General features: G+C 49.3%; 1 protein-coding gene across 1 annotated transcript in view; it reads left to right on the forward strand.

Annotated features, from left to right (window-relative positions):
- Nucleotides 1-19749, forward strand: part of LOC119956427 (metastasis-associated protein MTA1-like) — a 212396-nt gene that overhangs the window by 59853 nt on the left and 132794 nt on the right. The window contains exons 3-4 of the mRNA XM_038783640.1: nucleotides 7254-7380; nucleotides 18964-19027. Coding sequence (XP_038639568.1) covers nucleotides 7271-7380; nucleotides 18964-19027 — 174 coding nt within the window. The 5' untranslated portion in view covers nucleotides 7254-7270. The remainder of the gene's footprint in view (nucleotides 1-7253; nucleotides 7381-18963; nucleotides 19028-19749) is intronic.

A 19749-nucleotide genomic window follows, 5' to 3' on the forward strand; every position in this document is an offset into this window, starting at 1 on the left:
TCTCCCCTATCAGTCTCTCCCTCTCCCTCTGCTCCCCCCTCTCCCTATGGGGTCGGATGGAGATCAATTCCCCCCTCATCACCGCCTTCAATGCCTCCCAGACTGTCCCTACTCGAACCTCCCCGTTATCATTGGCCTCGAGGTATCTCTCGATACACCCCCGAACCCTCCCGGCCACCTCCTCCTCTGCCAGCAGCCCCACCTCCATGCGCCAGAGCGGATGTTGGTCCCTCTCTTCCCCCAGCCCGAGGTCCATCCAGTGCGGGGCATGATCCGAAATGGCAATGGCGGAGTATTCCACATCCTCCACCCTCGACACCAGCCCCCTGCTCAGGACAAAAAAATCAATCCTCGAGTAAGCCTTATGTACATGGGAGAAAAACGAGTATTCCCTGGCCCTTGGCCTCGCAAACCTCCAGGGGTCCACCCCCCCCAATCTGGTCAATGAATCCCCTCAGCACCTTGGCGGCCGCCGACCTCCTACCCATCCAGGACTTGGATCGATCCAATGGGGGTAATCCAGTACTGTGTTAAAGTCCCCCCCCCCATGATCAGGCCTCCAGGTCCGGAATGCGGCCCAACATACGCCACATAAACCCCGGATCGTCTGAATTTGGGGCATAGACATTCACCAACACCACCCGCTCCCCCTGCAGCTTGCCACTCACCATCACGTACCTTCTGCCACTGTCAGCCACCACCTTCAAAGCCTCAAACGACACCTTCTTCCCCACCAGGATCGCCACCCCCTTACTCTTCTCATCCAGCCCTGAGTGGAACACTTGGCCCACCCACCCCTTCCTCAGCCGGACCTGGTCCACCACTCTCAGATGTGTCTCCTGGAGCATGGCCACATCCGCCTTCAGGTGCGCAAATACTCGGGCCCGTTTGACCGGCCCATTCAGCCCCCTCACATTCCAAGTTATCAGCTGGATCCGAGGGCTCCCTGCCCCCTTCCACTGCCGATTAGCCATACCCCCTCCCTTGCCCCCTTGCCCACCCCTGGCCAGCGTCCCATGCTCTGCCCGTTTCCCATGGCGGCAACTCCCCCCCCCCCCCCCCCCCAGCACCCCCTGCGTCCTCCAGCTCCTTTCTGACCGTTTCAGCAGCAACCCGGTACCCCCCCCCAGGCTAGGACCCTTCGGCATGGGCCTCCTAGCCAGAATTCTGTGGGCCCCCTCCAAATCCAGGGGCCCCTGGAAGGACCCAGCCCCCGTCAACGAGTTTAGCTTCATCACCACATAGGCCGCTAGGTCCGACCCCTCCAGCCCCTCCGTGAGGCCCAGGATCCGCAAATTCTTCCTCCTCGACCGGTTGTCCAGCTCCTCGAACAGCTCCTGCCATCTTTTATGGAGCGCCTCGTGCATCTCCACCTTCTCCGCCACGGCCACGACCTCGTCCTCCCTTTCGGAGGCCTGCTGCTGCAGCTCCCGGATTGCAGCCCCCTGGGCTGTCTGGGTCTCCATCAGTTCCCTGTTGGTTACCTTGATGGACTCCAGCAGCTCCAACTTCAGCTCCTGGAAGCAGCGCAGCAGAATCGTCTGCTGCTCCTGAACCCACTTCCTCAGCTCCTCGAAGCCTTCGCCGGCCGCCATTTTGTTTTTCTGCCCCAGATTTTTCCTAGCTGTTTCCGACGGTTTTATCGCTGCCCCACTCCTGGTCCGGACCATGGGACCGTTGGGGTCGACTCCTGGGCTCTTCCCCCGTTGGGATTCGCCGCCTCAGCTCCGTTGGGGGCCCTGAAAAGAGCCCCAAAGTCCGTTATTCGCAGGAGCCGCCGAATGTGCGGCTCAACTGCGCATCGCCGCCACCGGAAGTCCCTATCCAGGTGTGTATTAAGGACCAGATTGAGATTGGCCATGATATCTTCACATTTAAGGGATTAATTTAATTATATCTGTTGGGCAGAATAGATAAAATCATCTGGGTGATGTTCTTAAGTGTTCTGGGTCAGGGTTTAAAAACTCCAAAGTGCATTCAGGAGTTCACCTGACCTATAACTTTTTAGGTTGAATTTGGCTAGGGTGAGCATAAGAGCCTACCTTCAGGTGTTATTCAACAGTCTCCCCAGACATTTTAATCCAAATAAGCTTTATTCTAGGAACTGAGTTAGCATTTATAATGATAATAATCGCTTATTGTCACAAGTAGGCTTCAATGAAGTTACTGTAAAAGCCCCTAGTCGCCACATTCCGGCGCCTGTTCGGGGAGGCTGGTACGGGGATTGACCCTGCGCTGCTGGCATTGTTCTGCATTACAAGCCAGCTGTTTAGCCCACTGTGCTAAACCATCTCCTAAACACTCAGTAAGAATTTTTATCAATTACAAACATCCCAACACCCCTGCTGACACAACCCCTCCAACAACGAAGAGCATGTGGAATACCGTTGAGGGCTCAAGCTCGGTTTGGAAACTTAAGAGTTCATGTGAGAGGAAAAAAAGCTGGAAGATTTTCCTGGCTTGAAGCTAGAGGAAGAAATATGTAGTGGCCTTCTGAGTGAAAGGCATTTAGCCGTATAGCAGCCAGCAGTCAGAGAGCCTGGGACAGGCAGAGAGAAGACACCTGCCAGGAGCTAGGAATCAGCTATGGGACCAGCAACTGTACAGTAACTTTGGCAGCTTAGAGGGCCATTAGGAGCCAGGAAGTGATCCTGATTTTTAAATCTCCAAGCAAGAAATCAGTTGTTAAAACTGATGCAAAATCCTGCACCTGCACATATCGGAAACTCCCCTCATGCCAACCCAAACTTTTCATTCAGCTCCTCCGAGCTGCCAAACCCTCCTCCCAGAAACAAATCCTTTTTCTCCCTGATCCCTCTCTCCCCCCATCCCCGGAACCTCTCATCCATCCTTCCCGGCTCAAATCCATGATTTCCCCTGATTGGCATCGTGCCCGACCCCGCTCCCAACCTAAAATGTTGCCAAAACTGCTTCCAAATCTTCTGCGTGGCCACCACCACCACCGGACTCACCGAATACTTACTGGATCCAACGGGAGTGGCGCCATTGCCAGCACCCGAATCCCCAACCCTCTACATGAACCTGCCTCCCTAATCCATCCCTGAACCTTCTCTGCATTTGCCGCCCAATAATAGTGCAACAAATTCAGAAGACCTGCCCTGTCCTGAGCCACCTGTACCCCCAGATACCTAAAGTGAGATGCTGCCAGAAGGAATGGCAGCCACGCAGCCCATGCCCCTGGAGAGGAAACCACTAAATACTCACTTTACCCCAAACACAGCTTGTACCCTGAGAATGTCCCAAATCTTTGAAGCAAACCTATTATGTCCCCCACCGAGGAGCCCGGCTCCAAAATGTACTGCAGCGTACCAGGATACCGCGTACCAGGATACCTTTTGTTCCACTGCGCCACTCTTGATCCCCTTCCACAACTCCAAGCTCCTCAATGCTATGGCCAAAGGCTCTATAGCAAATAGAATGGGGGACATGGGGCACTCCTGCCTCCATCCCCTGGTGCAATGCACAATACCCTGAGTTCATATCATCTGTGTGCAAGCTCGCCATTGACTCCTTATACAGCAACTGCACCCATGCCTCTAACTTCGGCCCAAACCTAAATTTCTCCAACACCACAATCAGATAACTCCACCCGATCAAACGCCTTCTCTGCATCTAATGCCACCACCAACTCCGAACTTTATTGCTCAGTATGTGGAATATCGTTGGGGGCTCAAGCTCGGTTTGGAAACTTAAGAGTTCATGTGAGAGGAAAAAAAGGTGGAAGGTTTTCCTAGCTTGAAGCTAGAGGAAGAAATATGTAGTGGCCTTCTGAGTGAAAGGCATTTAGCCTTATAGCAGCCAGCAGTCAGAGAGCCTGGGACAGGCAGAGAGAAAACACCTGCCTGGAGCTAGGAATCAGCTATGGGACCAGCAACTATACAGTAACTTTGGCAGCTTAGAGGGCCATTAGGAGCCTGGAAGTGAATCTGATTTTTAAATCTCTAAGCAAGAAATCAGTTGTTAAAACCTATATGAGAGCCATGGGACTAGGCCGATTTAGGTTCCCTGTGATCCTCCTTCATGGGGAACAAGCCGGGACATGAAGACCTTGGCTCGTATGTGGGAAACCTTTCAGAGAGTGATGGTGTATAAGGTTTTTATACAACCTGTAAATAAATCTTTGTATTCTTTACGCTCTCGAGTGGTCGCTTCCTTGGATCCAACACTGTCGATGGGTCAACTGGAGTTGCAGACAACGGCATTTCCGCAGTACTTGGTCGGCTCTCCGTAGGCCTCTGGCCATTATCGAGGGTGAACGCCAGACCATTATCCTGTTAACAGCCTGTGGTGTGCCCACCTTCAGCATCATCAAAAACGTAATGTACCCCACCGCCCAGGACTTGAGGTCCATTGGCAGAACTAGACAGACTTCTCTGCTTTCTTTCCTGCATAACAGCTTGATTTCTTTCTGCCAGAGCACTGCTTTGCAACAGGGCTTGGCTATAATCTAGGTCCCTTGACTGCTAGCATCTACTTTGCTGAACAAAGTATCTGTTTCACCTTGCTACCAGACTAATCTACATCTCACAAGTCCTCAGTGCAGTTAAAAACATCAATTCTGAAAAATCCAATTATTTACTATTTATTTAATTCCAACTTCCTGACACTAGGGCGAGAGGTTGATATGTGTTAGAGACTATGGCTTGGGTCTTCCCAATATTTACTTGGATGAGGTTTCTGCTCATTTTGTGTCGGATGTCTGAAAATTTAGTGAGAGTGAAGAAGTGAGAGAGTTGGTCATGGGGCAAGCACAATGTTTTTGGATGATGTGACCGAGGGGCAGCATGGAGATGGAAAAACAGGAAGGGACCGAACATAGATTCTAGGGGACACCAGTGGTAATGGTGCGGGAGCGGAACAACAAGAAGGTTATTCTCTGGTTACAACCAGGCTGGAGTTGACCAGCTCAGCTGGACCATGGTGGAGGGGAACGGTGTGGTCAACATGTCAAAGGCTTGCACTTGCGATTGAGGCATTGGCCATCACATTAAGAAATTCGAGGGTATGGAAAGGGATAGCGCGGGAGGTTGGGTGGGGGGGGCGGGGGGGGGAACAGAGCATAGGGTGTCCTTGTATGCCAATGACTTGTTATATATGTCGGAACCGAGTGTGTCAATCAGGGGAATATTGGAGCTGCTTCGGGTGTTTGGGTCTTTCTCGGGCTACAAATTAAATGTAGTCAAGAGTAAGTATTTTGTGATGTCTCCCGGGGGGGGGGGCGCAAATCAAGTTCATATGTTTTGGCCCTGTCCGACGCTGGAGGAATACTGGAAGGAGGTTTTACTGAAGAAATTCTTCCTCATCTCAGTTTTAAAGGGTGGTCTCTTCAGTCTGAAGCTGTACCCTCGGGTTCCAGTTTCTTCTACCAGTGGAAACATACTCTCCACGCTCATTCTATCTAGGCCTCTCAGTATCCAGTAGGTTTCAATGAGATCCCCCCCCCCCCTCATCCTTCTAAGCTCCTTCAAGTACTGACCCAAAGTCCTCAACTGCTCCTCATATGACAAGTCCTTAATTCCGGGGATCATCCTTGTGAACCTCCTATGGATTTCATTCATTCAGGTTCTCTGTAGGTTCAGAAATACAGCAGCTCACAGCATTTCTGGAGAGAGGGAGAAGAGAAAGAACAGTTCCTTGTTTCTTTGTGTTCAGATCTCCAACTCTGGTGTCCTTCAATCTCTCGAAATTATCCCACTGTAGTAAAACTCAATAACTATCTGTTACTGGTCAGAATATGGCCTTTTGGCCCATTCATTGGCCACCAGCCAACCAAACTGAGTACCACCCCATCTCTGAAGTGCCACAAAGACTCAGTTCTGCTGCTCGAAAACTAGCACCATGTACTAAATTGCAACTTTTTGAATTCCTCATTCACTCCGCTGCTTGACTTAAAGATACATGTCCATTAAGCATCCATGGATCAAAGTGATAATGGCAAAAATAAATAAAAGGGAAATTAGTGAATCATCAGGAAGGACCCTGTAATGAACTCCAATTGGCTTTATTGGTTGGCCAATTGGAGTATGAGCTCCCTCAATGATAGCTCATTGAGGGGGCCCATATAATCACCTGTGTAGGCTTTGTGAGGCAGTCTTAAGTTGACTGGACTGCTAGCAGCACTGTTTGTAGCTGCTCCTGTAATATCGTTATTGTAAATAAATATTGGTGTGGTGACGGAACTCCTGCCTCCCATGGATTACTACAGACCCTTACACTTGTCTGTATTTGGAAACCTACAGATTTGAGACACAAAGAACTGATCCATCTCTATGTTCTCCTTCACACCAAACTCCATTGGTGAGAACCTCCAGACATCCCCTGGGTCCAGCCTATCTTCACGTGAGGGAACCCCTGAACAAAACACTGCCAGCTTTATCTTTTATGTTAGAAAGCCTAACCTCCAAAGCCTTCTCTGCAGAGACCCTATCTATTTATCCCGTGGTTGTTTGTATGCGTGCGCATGCTAAGGCATCTTTGAAATGGGATAAATAGGTGTACTTCCAAAGTACATTAACCAGTTCCTGCAACTTGTTTTGAAAAATAAGTTGTTTTACAACAAATCAATCATTCTGAATTTATTGAAAGACGCCTGGTTAAAGTCTATTTTGTTCTGGGTCTAACCACAGCAAAGGTAAATAACTGGTCATTTTGGTGAATGAATTAAACTTTTAAACTAATAGTGTGACCTGAAGTGGGGCTAGAGCAACTGCACACTTCTCCCATTGCAGTCATAACACTAGATAAATACCTTTCTCGGGCCTGTGACGCAGGGAACCTTGAAGAAGTTTGACCCAGTGGGTTAGTGGGGAGAGAGGGAATCTGAAGGGGTAGCTGATCAGATAGCCTCAATATTGGTGACAAAGAGGTCCATGAACTCCTGACACTATTTGAAGGTGAGGGTGGCGATGACAGGGGAGTTTTCAGTAGAGAAAAGCAGACGGTGGTTATTTGAACATTCAAGGATGATCTGAAATAGTGAGAAGTTTTAGTAGATGAGAGCTGGGCCCGATAGTGCTTCGTGTGGTCCAATCAAATGTGGTGGTGAATGGCTAAACTAATTGCCCACCTTATCCGTTCAAGTCTGTGTCCTTTGGACTTAAGGGAGTGGTGATGTACCTGGAGCTTATGTTTGTTATTAATTGGATAAATGTGGACTGATGTGTGTAATATTGTGTATTAGCAGTAGGGTGGGAGATGATTACTCTAACCCAGCATCTTTGATCTTTGTGCAGGGGAAGTGGAAGAAGAGATGGAGAACACAGAACTACAGGATCTATCAGAGAATGAGCGACACCAGCTAAAACATCGAGAACTCTTCCTATCACGACAACTAGAATCTTTACCAGCAACCCACATCAGGTAACCATGGGGAGGCAGCGGCACATTAGTGGTTGCAGATTTAATTCTGGGGAAGATTCTGATGCTCAGTCATTGGGCGTTCACACTTGGCTGGCCCTAACTGGCCTTGATCAAGCCCTGTGAAAGATTTCCTCCCCTTCCTGCTTGGATGCAAGCATGTTGGAGAGGTGGCAGCAGCAACAAGACCAACTTACATCCACATTGTGCCGGTAACATAATGAAATGTCGAAAGTCGCTTCACAGATACATAATCAAAATTCAACCCCGAGCCACATATGAAGAAATTAAAATAGGTGACCTAAAGCTTGGTTAACAGTTTGGCTTTGAGGAACATCCCGAAGGAGAGGTGCAGAAAGATATCAACAACAAATTCTAGAGTTTTAAGGTTTAAACAACTGAATACGTGCCACCAGTGGTGGGTTGATGAAGTGTGCTGTCCACAAGTTCAGAATCAGAGGAGTGCATGGATCTTGGGTGACTGTAGGGCTGGAGAGTGTTGCAGGGTTAGGGCGGGCAAGGCTGTAAAGAGATTTGGATTGGATTTGTTTATTGTCATGTGTACCGAGGTACAGTGAAAAGTATTTTTCTGCGAGCAGCTCAACAGATCATTAAGTACATGAAAATAAAAGAAAATACATAATAGGGCAACACAAGGTGCACAATGTAACTACATTACCACTGGCATCAGATGAAGGATATAGGCGTGTAGTGTTAATCAGGTCAGTCCATAAACAGCGAGGTGAATTTTTAAAAATGTGCGGTCCGGGAACCAATGTAGATCAGCATTAGGATTCCGAGTGAGCAGGTCGTGGTACAGACAAGGATATGGGACAGCAGTGTTTTTAATGAATTCAAGCACAAGTGGCAGAGAAAACCAATGCTTCATTTTATGAATGTTCCTTTGCTTTTAATTTACACTTTCAATATTCTTTTTCTGGTCTTCTCCACCTTTTAAAAAAAAAGTTGTTTCAAACTGGTTGCACTGGCAGGAGGATTGATAACCAGAGAGGCATAGCTTCTTGGATCTCTGGAGTGGGACTTGAATCTAATTTCGAGGCACGAGTGCCACCACTGAGACATGGCTGATACTTGACAGATTTTCTTACCTATTGATTTCAGTGGGGAGCTGTGTAGTTTGATTTGGGACAGGCGAGGGTTAATGATCCAATATATTGGCACCAAATCTTAGCCTTTACATGCCTTTCATTGCGGCTTCTCAATGGCGAGTACAACATGGTAGAATTGATTCAAACCGGCTCTGGTTGAGTTCTGGAAAACAGGAGGTTGCAGGAAGGTTTAGAACAAGAGGACATTGATTGAAGGTGAATGGTAAAAGAACCAACAGCAACATGAGGAAAACCTTTTTCATAACAAGTAGATAGGATCTGGAATTCACTGCTTGAGACTGTGGTGGAGGCAGGTTCAACTGGCTTTTAGGTGGGAATCGGATAAGTCACCCGGAGAAAGAGAAATTGGGTGAGGGAGAGGGACTGAGTTATTCTTGAAGAGAGCTGGCAAGGACATGAGGGGCCACACGGCCCTTTGTTCTGTCAATCCTCTGAGTCTATTTCTATGTTCCCTCAACACAAAAGACAAAATACTCTGGCAATCGAGCATGAAAAAAACAGAAAATGCTGGAAACACTCAGTTGGTCAGGCAGCACATGGAGAGAGAAACAAAGTTAACATTTTGGGTCTATTCAGTCAGATGAAAAGTGTTAACTTATAGGGATTGTCACAAAGGAGAAAAGGGGCAGAGAGCTTTCGAGAGGAAATTCCAGAGCTTAGGACCATGACAACAGAAGACACGGCCAATAATGGTGAAATTGGAGACACTCGAGAGACCAGAATCATTATTTTTTCGTATTCTTTCACAGGAATTGCGCATTACTGGCAAGGCCAGCATATCCTGCCCATACTTAAATGCCCTTGAGATGGTGGTGGTGAGCCGCTGCCTTGAATTGCTGCACTCCCTGTGGTGCGGGTACACCCATAATGCTGTGACAAAGGGAGTTCCAGGATTTTGACCGAGTGACAGTGAAGGAACGACGATATTTTTCCAAATCAGGATCGTGTGTGGCTTGGAGGGGAACTTGCAGATGATGGTTTTCTCATGCATTTGCTGCCCTTGACCGAGGTGGTAGAGGTTGTGTGTTTGGAAGGTGCTGTCAAAGGAGCAATGGTGAGTTGCTGCAGTGCAACTTGTAGATGGTACACACTGCTGCTACTTTATGTTGCTTGTGGAAGGGATGAATGGTGAAGATGGTAGATGGTGTGCCAATCAAGCAGGCTGCTTTGTGTCAAGCGTCTTCAGTATTGTTGGAGCTGCACTTGTGCATGCAAGTGGAGAAAATTCCTTCCCACTCCTGACTTGAGCCTTCTAGATGGTGAACAGGCTTCGGGGAGTCAGGAGTTGAATTAGTTGCTGCAGGACTGTTAGCCTTTGACCTGCTCTTGTAGCCATCGTATTTATATGGCCAGTTCCGTTTCTGGTCAATCATAGAATCCCTACAGTGCAGAAGATGGCCATTTGGCCCATTGATTCTGCACTGACCCTTGGGAAGAGCACCCTACCTAGGCCCACGCCTCCACCCCACCCCCATAACCCGACCCAACCTTTCTGGACACTGAGGGGCAATTTATCATGGCCAATCCACCTAACCTGCACATCTTTGGACTGTGGGAGGAAATTGGAGCACCCGGAGGAAACCCATGCAGACACTGGCAGAAAGTGCAAACTCCACCCAAGCTGAAATTGAATCCGGGTCCCTGGCGCTGTGAAGCAGTAGTACTAACCACTGTGTCACCATGCTGCCCCTAGGATATTGATAGTGGAGGATTCAGTGATGGTAATACCATTGAATGTCAAAGGGAGATGGTTAGATTCTCTCTTGCTGGAGATAGTCATTTTGTGGCTTGCGTAGCGCAAATGTTACTTGCCGCACGTCAACCCGAGACTGGACATTGCCCAGGTCTAGTTGCATTTGGACATGAACTGCTTCAGTAGCTGAGGAGTCACGAATGGTGCTGAACGCCGTGCATTCATCATTGAACATCCCCATATCTGACCTTTTGATGGAAGGAAGGTCATTGATGAAGCAGCTGAAGATGGGTGGACCTCGGACACTAGTCTGGGGAACCCATGCAGTGATGTCATGGAATTGAGATGATTGACCTCCAACAACCACAACCTCTTCCTTTGTACTATGTACGACTCCAACAGTGGTGAATTTTCCCCCTTATTCCAATTGACCCCAGTTTTCTAGGGCCCCTTGATGTCATGTTTGGTCAAATGCTGCCTTTATGTCAAAAGCAATCACTCCCACCTCGCCTCTTGATTTCAGCCCCTTTGTCCACATTTGAACTAAGATTGGAAGAAGGTCAGGAGCTGAATGGTCCTGGCAGAATCCAAACTGAACATCAATGAGCAGGTTGTTGCTGAGTAAGTACCTGTTGACAGCACTGCGACGACCCCGTCCATCACTTGGTTGATGATTGAGAGTCAAACGATGGGGCAATAATTAGCTGGTTTGCATTTGTGCTACTTTTTGTGGATAGGACATACCTGGTCTATTTCCCACATTGCCGGGTAGATTCCAGTCTTGCAGTTGTACTGGAACAGCTTGGCTAGGGGTGCAACTAATTCTGGAGCACAAGTCTTCAGTACTGTTGCTGGAATATTGCCAGGGCCCATAGCCTTTGCAGTATCCAGTGCCTTCAGCTGTTTCTTGTTATAACATAGAGTGAATCAGATTGGCTGAAAACTAACAATCAAGATGCTGGGGACCTCAGGAGGATGCCAAGATGGATTGTCCATTCGGTACTTCTGGCTGAAGGTGGTTGCAAATGCTTCTGTCTTGTCTTTTGTACTGATGTGCTGGGCTCCCCCATCATTGAGGATGGGGATGTTTGATGTGGCAAGTCTGCAGAGCTGAGATCTGATCTGTTGGTTGTGGGATTGCTTAGCTCTGTCCATTGCATGCTGCTTCTGCTGTTTGGCATGCAAGGAATCCTGTATTGTAGCTTCATCAGGTTGACACCTCATTTTTATTAGAAATGCCTTGTGCTGCTCCTGGTATGCACTCTTCATTGAACCGGGGCTGGTCCCTTGACTTAATGGGAGTGGACCATGAGGTTACAGATTGTGAATGTATACAATTCTGCTGCTGCTGATAGCCCACAGGCCCTTAATCTGTTTGAAACCTATCCCATTTAGCATGGTGGTAGTGCTACACAACATGATGGAGGGTGTCCTCAATGTGAAGATGGGACTTGGTCTCTGCAAGGGCTATGTTGTGGTCAGCCCTACAAATACAGGCATGTTCAGAGGCATCTGGGACAGGTAGATTGATGAAGATGAGGTCAAATAGATTTTTCTCTCTTGTTGATTCCCTCACCAGCTGCTGCCGACCCCTTTAGGACTCGGCCAGCTCCCCCACCCAGATTGCATTCTGTGTCCTTGCCACCCTCAGTACATCTTCGAGGTGGTGTTCAACATGGAGGAGTACTGATTGATTCATCAGTTGGGGGAGTTGGTCAGTGTTAAGGAGCAGGAGGTTTCCTTCCCCACTGTATACCACTGTGCCGCCTCCTCTGGTGATGCTGGCATCTGGGACATTATCTGTGAGTATGGCTGTGTCACTTTGATTGCTTGACCAGTCTTTGGGACAACTCTCCCAATCTTGTCACAAATTATGTTAGTAAGGAGGACTTTGCAGGGTCAGCAGGGCTGTGCTGTTATAATTTTCAGTTACGAGGTCGATGCCGGGTGATCCATCTCTTTTTATTTTTCTTGTAAACTTTGATCCACCTGAGTAGGCCATTTAAGGGTCAACCACATTGCTATGGGTATGGAGTCACATTAAGGTTAGACCAGGTAAGGATGTCAGAGGTCTTTTCCTAATTGATATCAGTCAACCAGATGGGTTTTTACGAGAATCAGCAATAGTTTCTATTTCCGAGACCAGCTTTTTAAAATAATTCCAGATTTATTAATTACATTTTTAAATTCCACCGGCTGCCATGGTGGGATTTGATCCCGTGTACCCAGAGAAGTTGCCTGGGCTTCTGGATTGCTATTCTGGTTACCGCTCTGCCACCGCTTTCACCAGTGAGTGAAGATACCTCGGCGGGTTATGGGGCTGAAGGAGATTGCAGAGATAGGGAAGGCCATGAAAGGATTTGAAAGCAAGAACTTTAAAATCATTGTGTTGCTTTATCAGGAGCCAGTGTAGGTCAGTGAGCAGAGGAGTGATGGGGGGAAAAGGGATTTGGTGTCAGTTAGAAAACAGGCAGCAGAGATTTGGATTCCCTTAATTTTATAGATGGTAGAATGTGGGAAACCAGTCAGGTGTGTGTTGGAATACTTAGGTCGAGAGATAACAAAGGAATGAATGAGGGTTTCAGCAGCAGCTGAGCTGGGGCAGGGATGCAGTTCTGCAATGTAACGGAAGTAGAAGTGGGCGGCTTTCGTGGTGGTGCAGATATTTGATCTGAAGCTCATTTTAGTAGAACAGTGTAGCAGATTGAGGCCCTTGGTATGGGTCACGCCAAACACCCAGCATTCCGCCGATTCCTCCTTGGAGTGATACAACGTAGGTGGTGTCCTTTTAGATCATTGTGCCTGTGGCAGCTCTTTGAAACACCTGCCCAACTAGTGGCAACACCACGCTCCTGCCCCACAGCCTGTTCTGTCTTTCTTCCCACTCCTGCACTGGAGAGACATCCCTGTGCGATTCAGCGGCCTCGTCACGCCCGACTTCTTGTCGGGATGAGGACATTGAGTTTCACGAGATGCCTGTATCGAGATTCACGACTCTCAAAACGTCTTGTGAGATTCAACGGAATTTTGTGGTATGATCTGGATCTCGCTCTTGCTGGGGCATAACCAGGTGCGCATATGATCCATTAGGCTCATTTAAATATATACTCACCCAGTTCACCTGGGGTCTGCGATTCACCGGCCTCACCAGCAAGGCCTCCACCGGGCACCTTTTGGTATGGTTCACAAAGTCATGAACCAGTTGTGATGGCACCTGGGGGGGCGGTTCATGCTAGGGAGTTGAGACCCCCAGGTGGTCGATCATTGCGCAGGTTGGCACCTTGGCCCCTGGGCACCATGGCACTGCCAGGGTACCAGGCTGGCAGTGCTAAGGTGCCTGTGCCAATGGTTGGGCCTGGGTTGGGGCCTTGTCAGAAGAGGTGGAGTGAGGGAGGGTCTCCGGGACCCCGGAAGAGGTAAGGTTGGAGGGCAGAGGGGTCCTGAGTCCGCAGTGATGACAGAAGGAGGGTTGGAAAATTGGGGCCGACCCCGGAAGTGGTAAGGTGGGGGGGGGGGTGGGGGGGGGGGGGGGGGGGGGGGGGGGGGGGGGGGGGGGGGGGGGTGGGGGGGGTCCTGAGGCCATGGTGAGGGCAGAGAAGAGGGTTGAAATATTGGGGCTGCCTTTACTAATGACACCCGATTCCGCGAGTAGAATAGCAAATGGCTTAGAGTGGCCTAGATGGGGAGTTCCTCGCCAGAGCCAAAAAAATGGCAAGGCGTCGTTGAATAGCAGGGTACTTCTCAGGTCTTTTATATAATATTATAATCTTTATTTGTGCCACAAGTTGGCTTACATTAACACTGTAATTAAGTTACTGTGAAAATCCCCTAGTCGCCACATTCCGGCGCCTGTTCGGGTACACTGAGGGAGAATTCGGAATTCCAATTCACCTGACAAGCATGTCTTTCAGGACTAGTAGGAGGAAACCAGAGCACCCAGAGGAAACCCATCCAGACACTGGGAGAACGTGCAGACTCCGCACAGACTCCACCCAAGCCAGGAATTGAACCCGTGTCCCTGGTGCTATGAAGCGACAGTGATAACCACTGTGCTACCATGCTGCCACGGCTTAGATTGATCAATCTTCGGATGCAGCACTGTATTTAAATCCCCACCCGGGATATTTTCAGCTACCTGGGGGAGCGAGACAGGGGTGTCCCATGCTCCTGCTCTTGTTTGCGCTGGCGATAGAGACCTTGGCCTTGCATTGAGGTGCTCGGATAAGTGGAGGAGGATAGGGGGTGGGGTGGAGCATACAGTACCCCTGTATGCTCACAAACGTTTGTTGTATATTTCTAAGCCGGGTCCTATGGTGGGGCATATAATGGGCTGCTCAGGCGATTTGGATCTTTTTCGTAATATTAATTGAATTTGGAGAAGAGCGAGTGCTTTTTGATTTCCTCTCCGGACCGGGAGCTGGCTTGGGGACATTGCCGTTTAGTGTGGCCATTGTCCATTTTGGTTACCTGGCGGTGCAGATGGCTCGGGACTGGGCCCAGCCTCGTGAGTTGAATTTTACGAGCCTGGTGGGTAGGGTTAAGGCAGATTTAAGCCATTCCCGCCCAACTGCCGCTTTCTCTAGAGCACCATCTTCTGAATCCTCACCACGTTACCCACCCATACAAATAGCAAAATAAACCATTTCAACTCCCTTTTAGCAAAAAATACTGGCAAGCACTGGAATAAAAATAAAAATCGCCGCAAGATATTCATCACGCCAATGACATTGGGTGGGGGGGTTCTGCCTCTCCCGAATCTGATGTATTATTGTTGGGCAGCGAACACCGAGAAGGTGCGGGGCTGGGGTAGGGAGCCGGAGGCGATGTGGGTGATGATGGAGGCAGGCTGTTGTACGGGGCCGGCAACGGCGTCGCTCTCGTTTGCCCTAGGAAAATCCTCAGGTAGTCCGGTGGTGGTAACCATGCTGAAGATATGGAGGCAATTTCAACAGCATTTTTAGTTGGGGGCAGGGTCAAAATTGGTTCGAGAGAATCATGTGTTTGAGTTGGCAAGGCTGGATGCTAGGCTTCGGGGATGAGAGGAATGGGGGTGATGGAAATGAAGGACCTATTTTTCGAAGGGCAGTTTGTCAGTTTGGAGGAGTTGGAAAACTTTGGGATTTTGCTGGAGAGGCCTTTGGGTATATTGCAGGTTTGGGATTTTGCAAGGAAGGATTTCCCGACTTTTCAGATGACACCTCCCTGCTCGTTGCTGCACGGGGTGTTATCGGTGATGGGGTTGGAAAGGGGGGTCATCTCGGCGATTTATGGGGGGATTTTAGAGCATGATATGGTGTCGCTGCAGGAGGTTAACACCAAGTGGGAGGAGGAGCTAGGGGTGGCATTGGAGGAGGGGTTATGGTGTGAGGTATCGCGATGGTAAACGCCTTAACCACCTGTGCAAGGCTGGGGTTAATACAGTTAAAGGTGGTGAGCAGGGCGCACCTGACGAGGCTGAGAATGAACCGCTTGTTTGAGGGGGCGGAGGACATTTGCGAGCAGCGTGGGAGACCTTCGAGCAATCATGTACATATTTTCTGGTCCTTATTTCAGCCCCATGTCGGCGATCTTGCACTTGGATTTGGAGCCCAGTCCCTTATGGCCATTTTTGGGGTGTCGAACTTGCCGGAGCCGCAGACGGGAGCGGGGTCAGATGTTTTAGCCTTCGCCTCGTTGATTGCTCACAGGCGGGTCCTATTGGGCTGTAGGTCAGCCTCTCTGCCCAGTTCCTCAGTGTGGTTTGGGGACTGTTGTAGTTCCTGTATTTGGAGAAGGTTAAGTTTACCTTGAGGGGTTCCACAAGAGATGGGGTCTGTTTATTCTTCATTTTAAAGAGTCGGTTTGAGTTATTGGGGGGGGGGGGGTCGTTTTGTTTTGTTTTATGGATAAAATGTTAAAAAGAAAACAAAAATATTTTCAAATCCAAACCTCCCAAGAATCTCAAAGAGATATCCCTATTCCATTCTATCAAAAGCCTTTTGAATGTCCAAGGAAGCAATCACCACTGGTTCAGGTAGCGAAAGGGGTAGAGGGCAACATTTAACAGATGGCATATATTGGCCAACAATTACCCACCCTTGATGAAGCCTGTCTGGTCTTCCAAGATCATCTCTGGAAGGCTGGGCTCCAATCGCAGTGCCAGCACTTTTGCCAGTAACATAGTGTCGCAATTAAAAGCAAAATAGGTCAGTATGACCCTCACTCTGTAGGGTCCTTGTCACAGAAGCTGCCTCTGCCATTTTCTCCACCGACAAGCCTCTGAGTAAGTCGACGAACTTCTACGCTCAGGCTTTTTTCCACTGGAGTTTTAGGCATTTCTCCGTATCCAATTAAACAACTGGGTTTTTAAACAGAAAACCCCCTGAAACTAAGTGAAAAGGACTAAAACAGCAGTACCCTAGCTGGAGCCACCATGTGCACGATTTGCCCCTCCAAGTGGCTAGCACTGTGGCTTCACAGCGCCACGGTCCCAGGTTCGATTCCCTGTTAGGTCACTGTCTGTGCGGAGTCTGCACGTCCTCCCTGTGTCTGTGTGGCTTTCCTCCGGGTGCTCCGGTTTCGTCCCACAGTCCAAAGACGTGCAGGTTAGGTGGATTGACCATGCTAAATTGCCCTTCGTGTCCAAAAAAGTTAGGAGAGGTTATTGGGATGCGGGATAGGGTGTAAGGAAGGGTTTAAGTGGGTTGGTGCAGCCTCGATGGGCCGAATGGCCTCCTTCTGCACTGTATGTTCTATGTACATAAGGCCACCGGATGCACTTATTGCGTTTTGATCAGAATAAACAACATTTTCCTCAACTTACAACCAAGTCATGGCCACAATGATTATGAATGGCACCCAGTAACTTTCTTCCCCAATGTTCTGGAACTACCCAACCCACATTCTGGTGTTGTTACACCTTGGCCCTGCCACTGTCCCAATATATCAAAAAAGACAAAGACATGAACCGAGAGCGGGATTCTCCGGCTACATTCGCCCGGTGACCGGAGAATCCACCCTGAGGTCAATGGATTTTCCATTGGTTGCGTCTCTTGCGGCGGGAAGGGCGGGAGAATCCAGCCCTAAATCGAATTGCAAAAGCTTGCATTTATTTACATAACATACTCAGGACGTTAGGAAGACCAAAAAAGCTTTATTGCTAATGAAATACAATAGTCATGGGGGTAATGTGGAAAATGAGGTTCGTACACTGCAAGTTCCCACAGCAATGTGAGAATCACAATCTGGTTGGTTTTACAATGTTGGTTGATGGCCTTGGTTATCAGCCATGCGAGCTTATTCTGATTCTATGGGCTGCAGGCACAACAGACTGACTATTATTGGGGTCTTGGTACTAGGATCAGGGGGTGCAGAGGCTGGCATAAAAGGATTTAGTGAGGGTGTCAGATATAAAACAACTGAATGCATGATTTTTTTTAATAAACAATTTTATTGAGGTAGTTTTTGGCTTTATAAACAGTTACAGACATCATCAGAAAGGAAGCAAAAAAGGCAAAAATGTGCAAACATCCATGTACTTTCAATACTTCAATCATAACATATTGCACAAGCCCGCTCCTCTCCCACCGGTACTACCTGCCATATTTTCCCTCCTACTCTACTCTTACCCCCCCCCCCCCCCCCCCCCCCCCCCCCCCCCACACCCCCTGCTGACGCTCACTCTCACCGCAAAGAAGTCAATAAATGGTTGCCACCTCCGGGCGAACCCCTGCACAGATCCCCTCAAGGCGAACTTAATTTTCTCCATACCCAGGAAACTCGAACTGAATGCATGATTAAATAGAAAAATAGAATTTATCCCACGCACGCAGAACACACACGTGCACACACATAGGGACGCACAACACATACGCACACGCAAGAGAGACCAGAAGAACTCCCCTGCATTAATTTGAAATAGTGCCATGCAGTCTTTTATGCCCTCCTGAGAGGGAAGACATGGTCTTCGTTTGAAAGATGGCACTTCCAACAATTTAGAAACCCCGCTGTAGTGCTAGAGTGTCAATGTAGATCATGATCAAGGGCGGATTCTCCGACCCTCCACACCGGAATCGCGCCCGGGGGCAGAGAATAGCCGTTGACTCCGTAAATCCGGCGAGACGCCGCTTCCGCAATTCTCGATGCGCGCCGGTCGGGGGCTGTTGAAAGCCCCCCCCCCCCCCCCGTGGCGGTTCTCCGCGCTCGGTGGGCCGAGTGCCCGCCGAGTCCTGCCGGCGCGGGTTACATATGGTCCACCCGCGGGACCTCGCCGTTCTGGCTGCAGGGGTCGTCCTAGTGGTGGGGTGGGGGATCCAACTCCGGAGGTGGCCTCCACGGTGGCCAGGCCTGCGATCGGGGGCTACTGATCGGCAGGTGCGCTCATTCCAGGAGGGGCTTATGTTCCACTGGCCTATGTTCCACCTGCGCCGGGCCCCTGTAGGGCTCTGCGATGTTTTGGGGGTTGGGCGTGGAGCCGGCAACCGCGCGGACCCGCGCCGGCCGTCACACGCATGCGCGGACCCGCACACGGCCGTGCAGGGCCATCTTTCGGTTCCGGGAGCAGCGCGCAGCTCTCTGGTGTCGTGCTAGTCCCCTGAACAGTGGTGATTGCTGGGCCAGGAGGGGCCATTGACGCTGGCGTACACACTACCTACTCCGGTATTTTCGGAGAATCCCGGCCCAAGTCTGTGGAGTGGGACTTTGAACCCACAAGCTGACGGCTAAAATAGAGTAACAGAGGGGTTTGACATCTGACCCTTACAGGTTTTTCTGCTTTTCTTTCAGGGGTAAGTGCAGCGTTACACTGCTAAACGAAACAGAGTTGCTTTTATCCTATCTGGAACGCGAGGTAAGGACAAGTTTCTGAAAGTGTTTGTGATCGATTAGGTTTTAATGCAGGTGTCTCCATATTATTTGTATTATTTAACAATAGGTTATTTTGCTTTGCTAATCTTGTTTCACAGAGCCTCACACCGAGCCACACCACGGTGTATGTGCGTGTGTCTGTGCGGGTGGTTGTGTGTTGTGCATGTGTGTGTGTGCTCACCCGCCTGATATGAAGACTCACGTAACCGTCAGTCTGCTATGGCTACAGAACCAGACTAAACTCACATGGCTGACAATAAGGCTGGATGTTGTTGCCCCTAGTGACTGGAACAGGTCAGTGTGACCAGTGTCAGGGCAGAGCATGCTGCTCTTCTTCACTTGCAGCTGATAGAGAGATTTCAGTGAGTTAATCCGATCCTGCCTGTAAAGTTCAGGCTAAGATTCACCCTCAGGAAAAAATGGTTCAAGAACATCCAACGGCTTTCTTTTTTAATTCAACAAAGTGTCTTGGAATACACGCTGGAGATAAAAGGGCTGTGTGGCAAAACATGAGCAACACAATCGAGTGGTGGGACTTGGGCTTGTGTTTGGCCTGTCGGATACTACATCAACTAAGTCACTGATTCCGGTGGAGGAGAGGATCTAAACAGGATCCTAAACACTGGGAAGAATGGTTGCCAGTGGACTGTTGTATGTAAGGTCAGCCTGGTTAGAACAGGCCTCCAGAGAGAAAAAACTGGCGAA

Source organism: Scyliorhinus canicula, chromosome 2 (assembly GCF_902713615.1).
Source record: "Scyliorhinus canicula chromosome 2, sScyCan1.1, whole genome shotgun sequence".
NCBI lineage: Eukaryota > Metazoa > Chordata > Chondrichthyes > Carcharhiniformes > Scyliorhinidae > Scyliorhinus > Scyliorhinus canicula.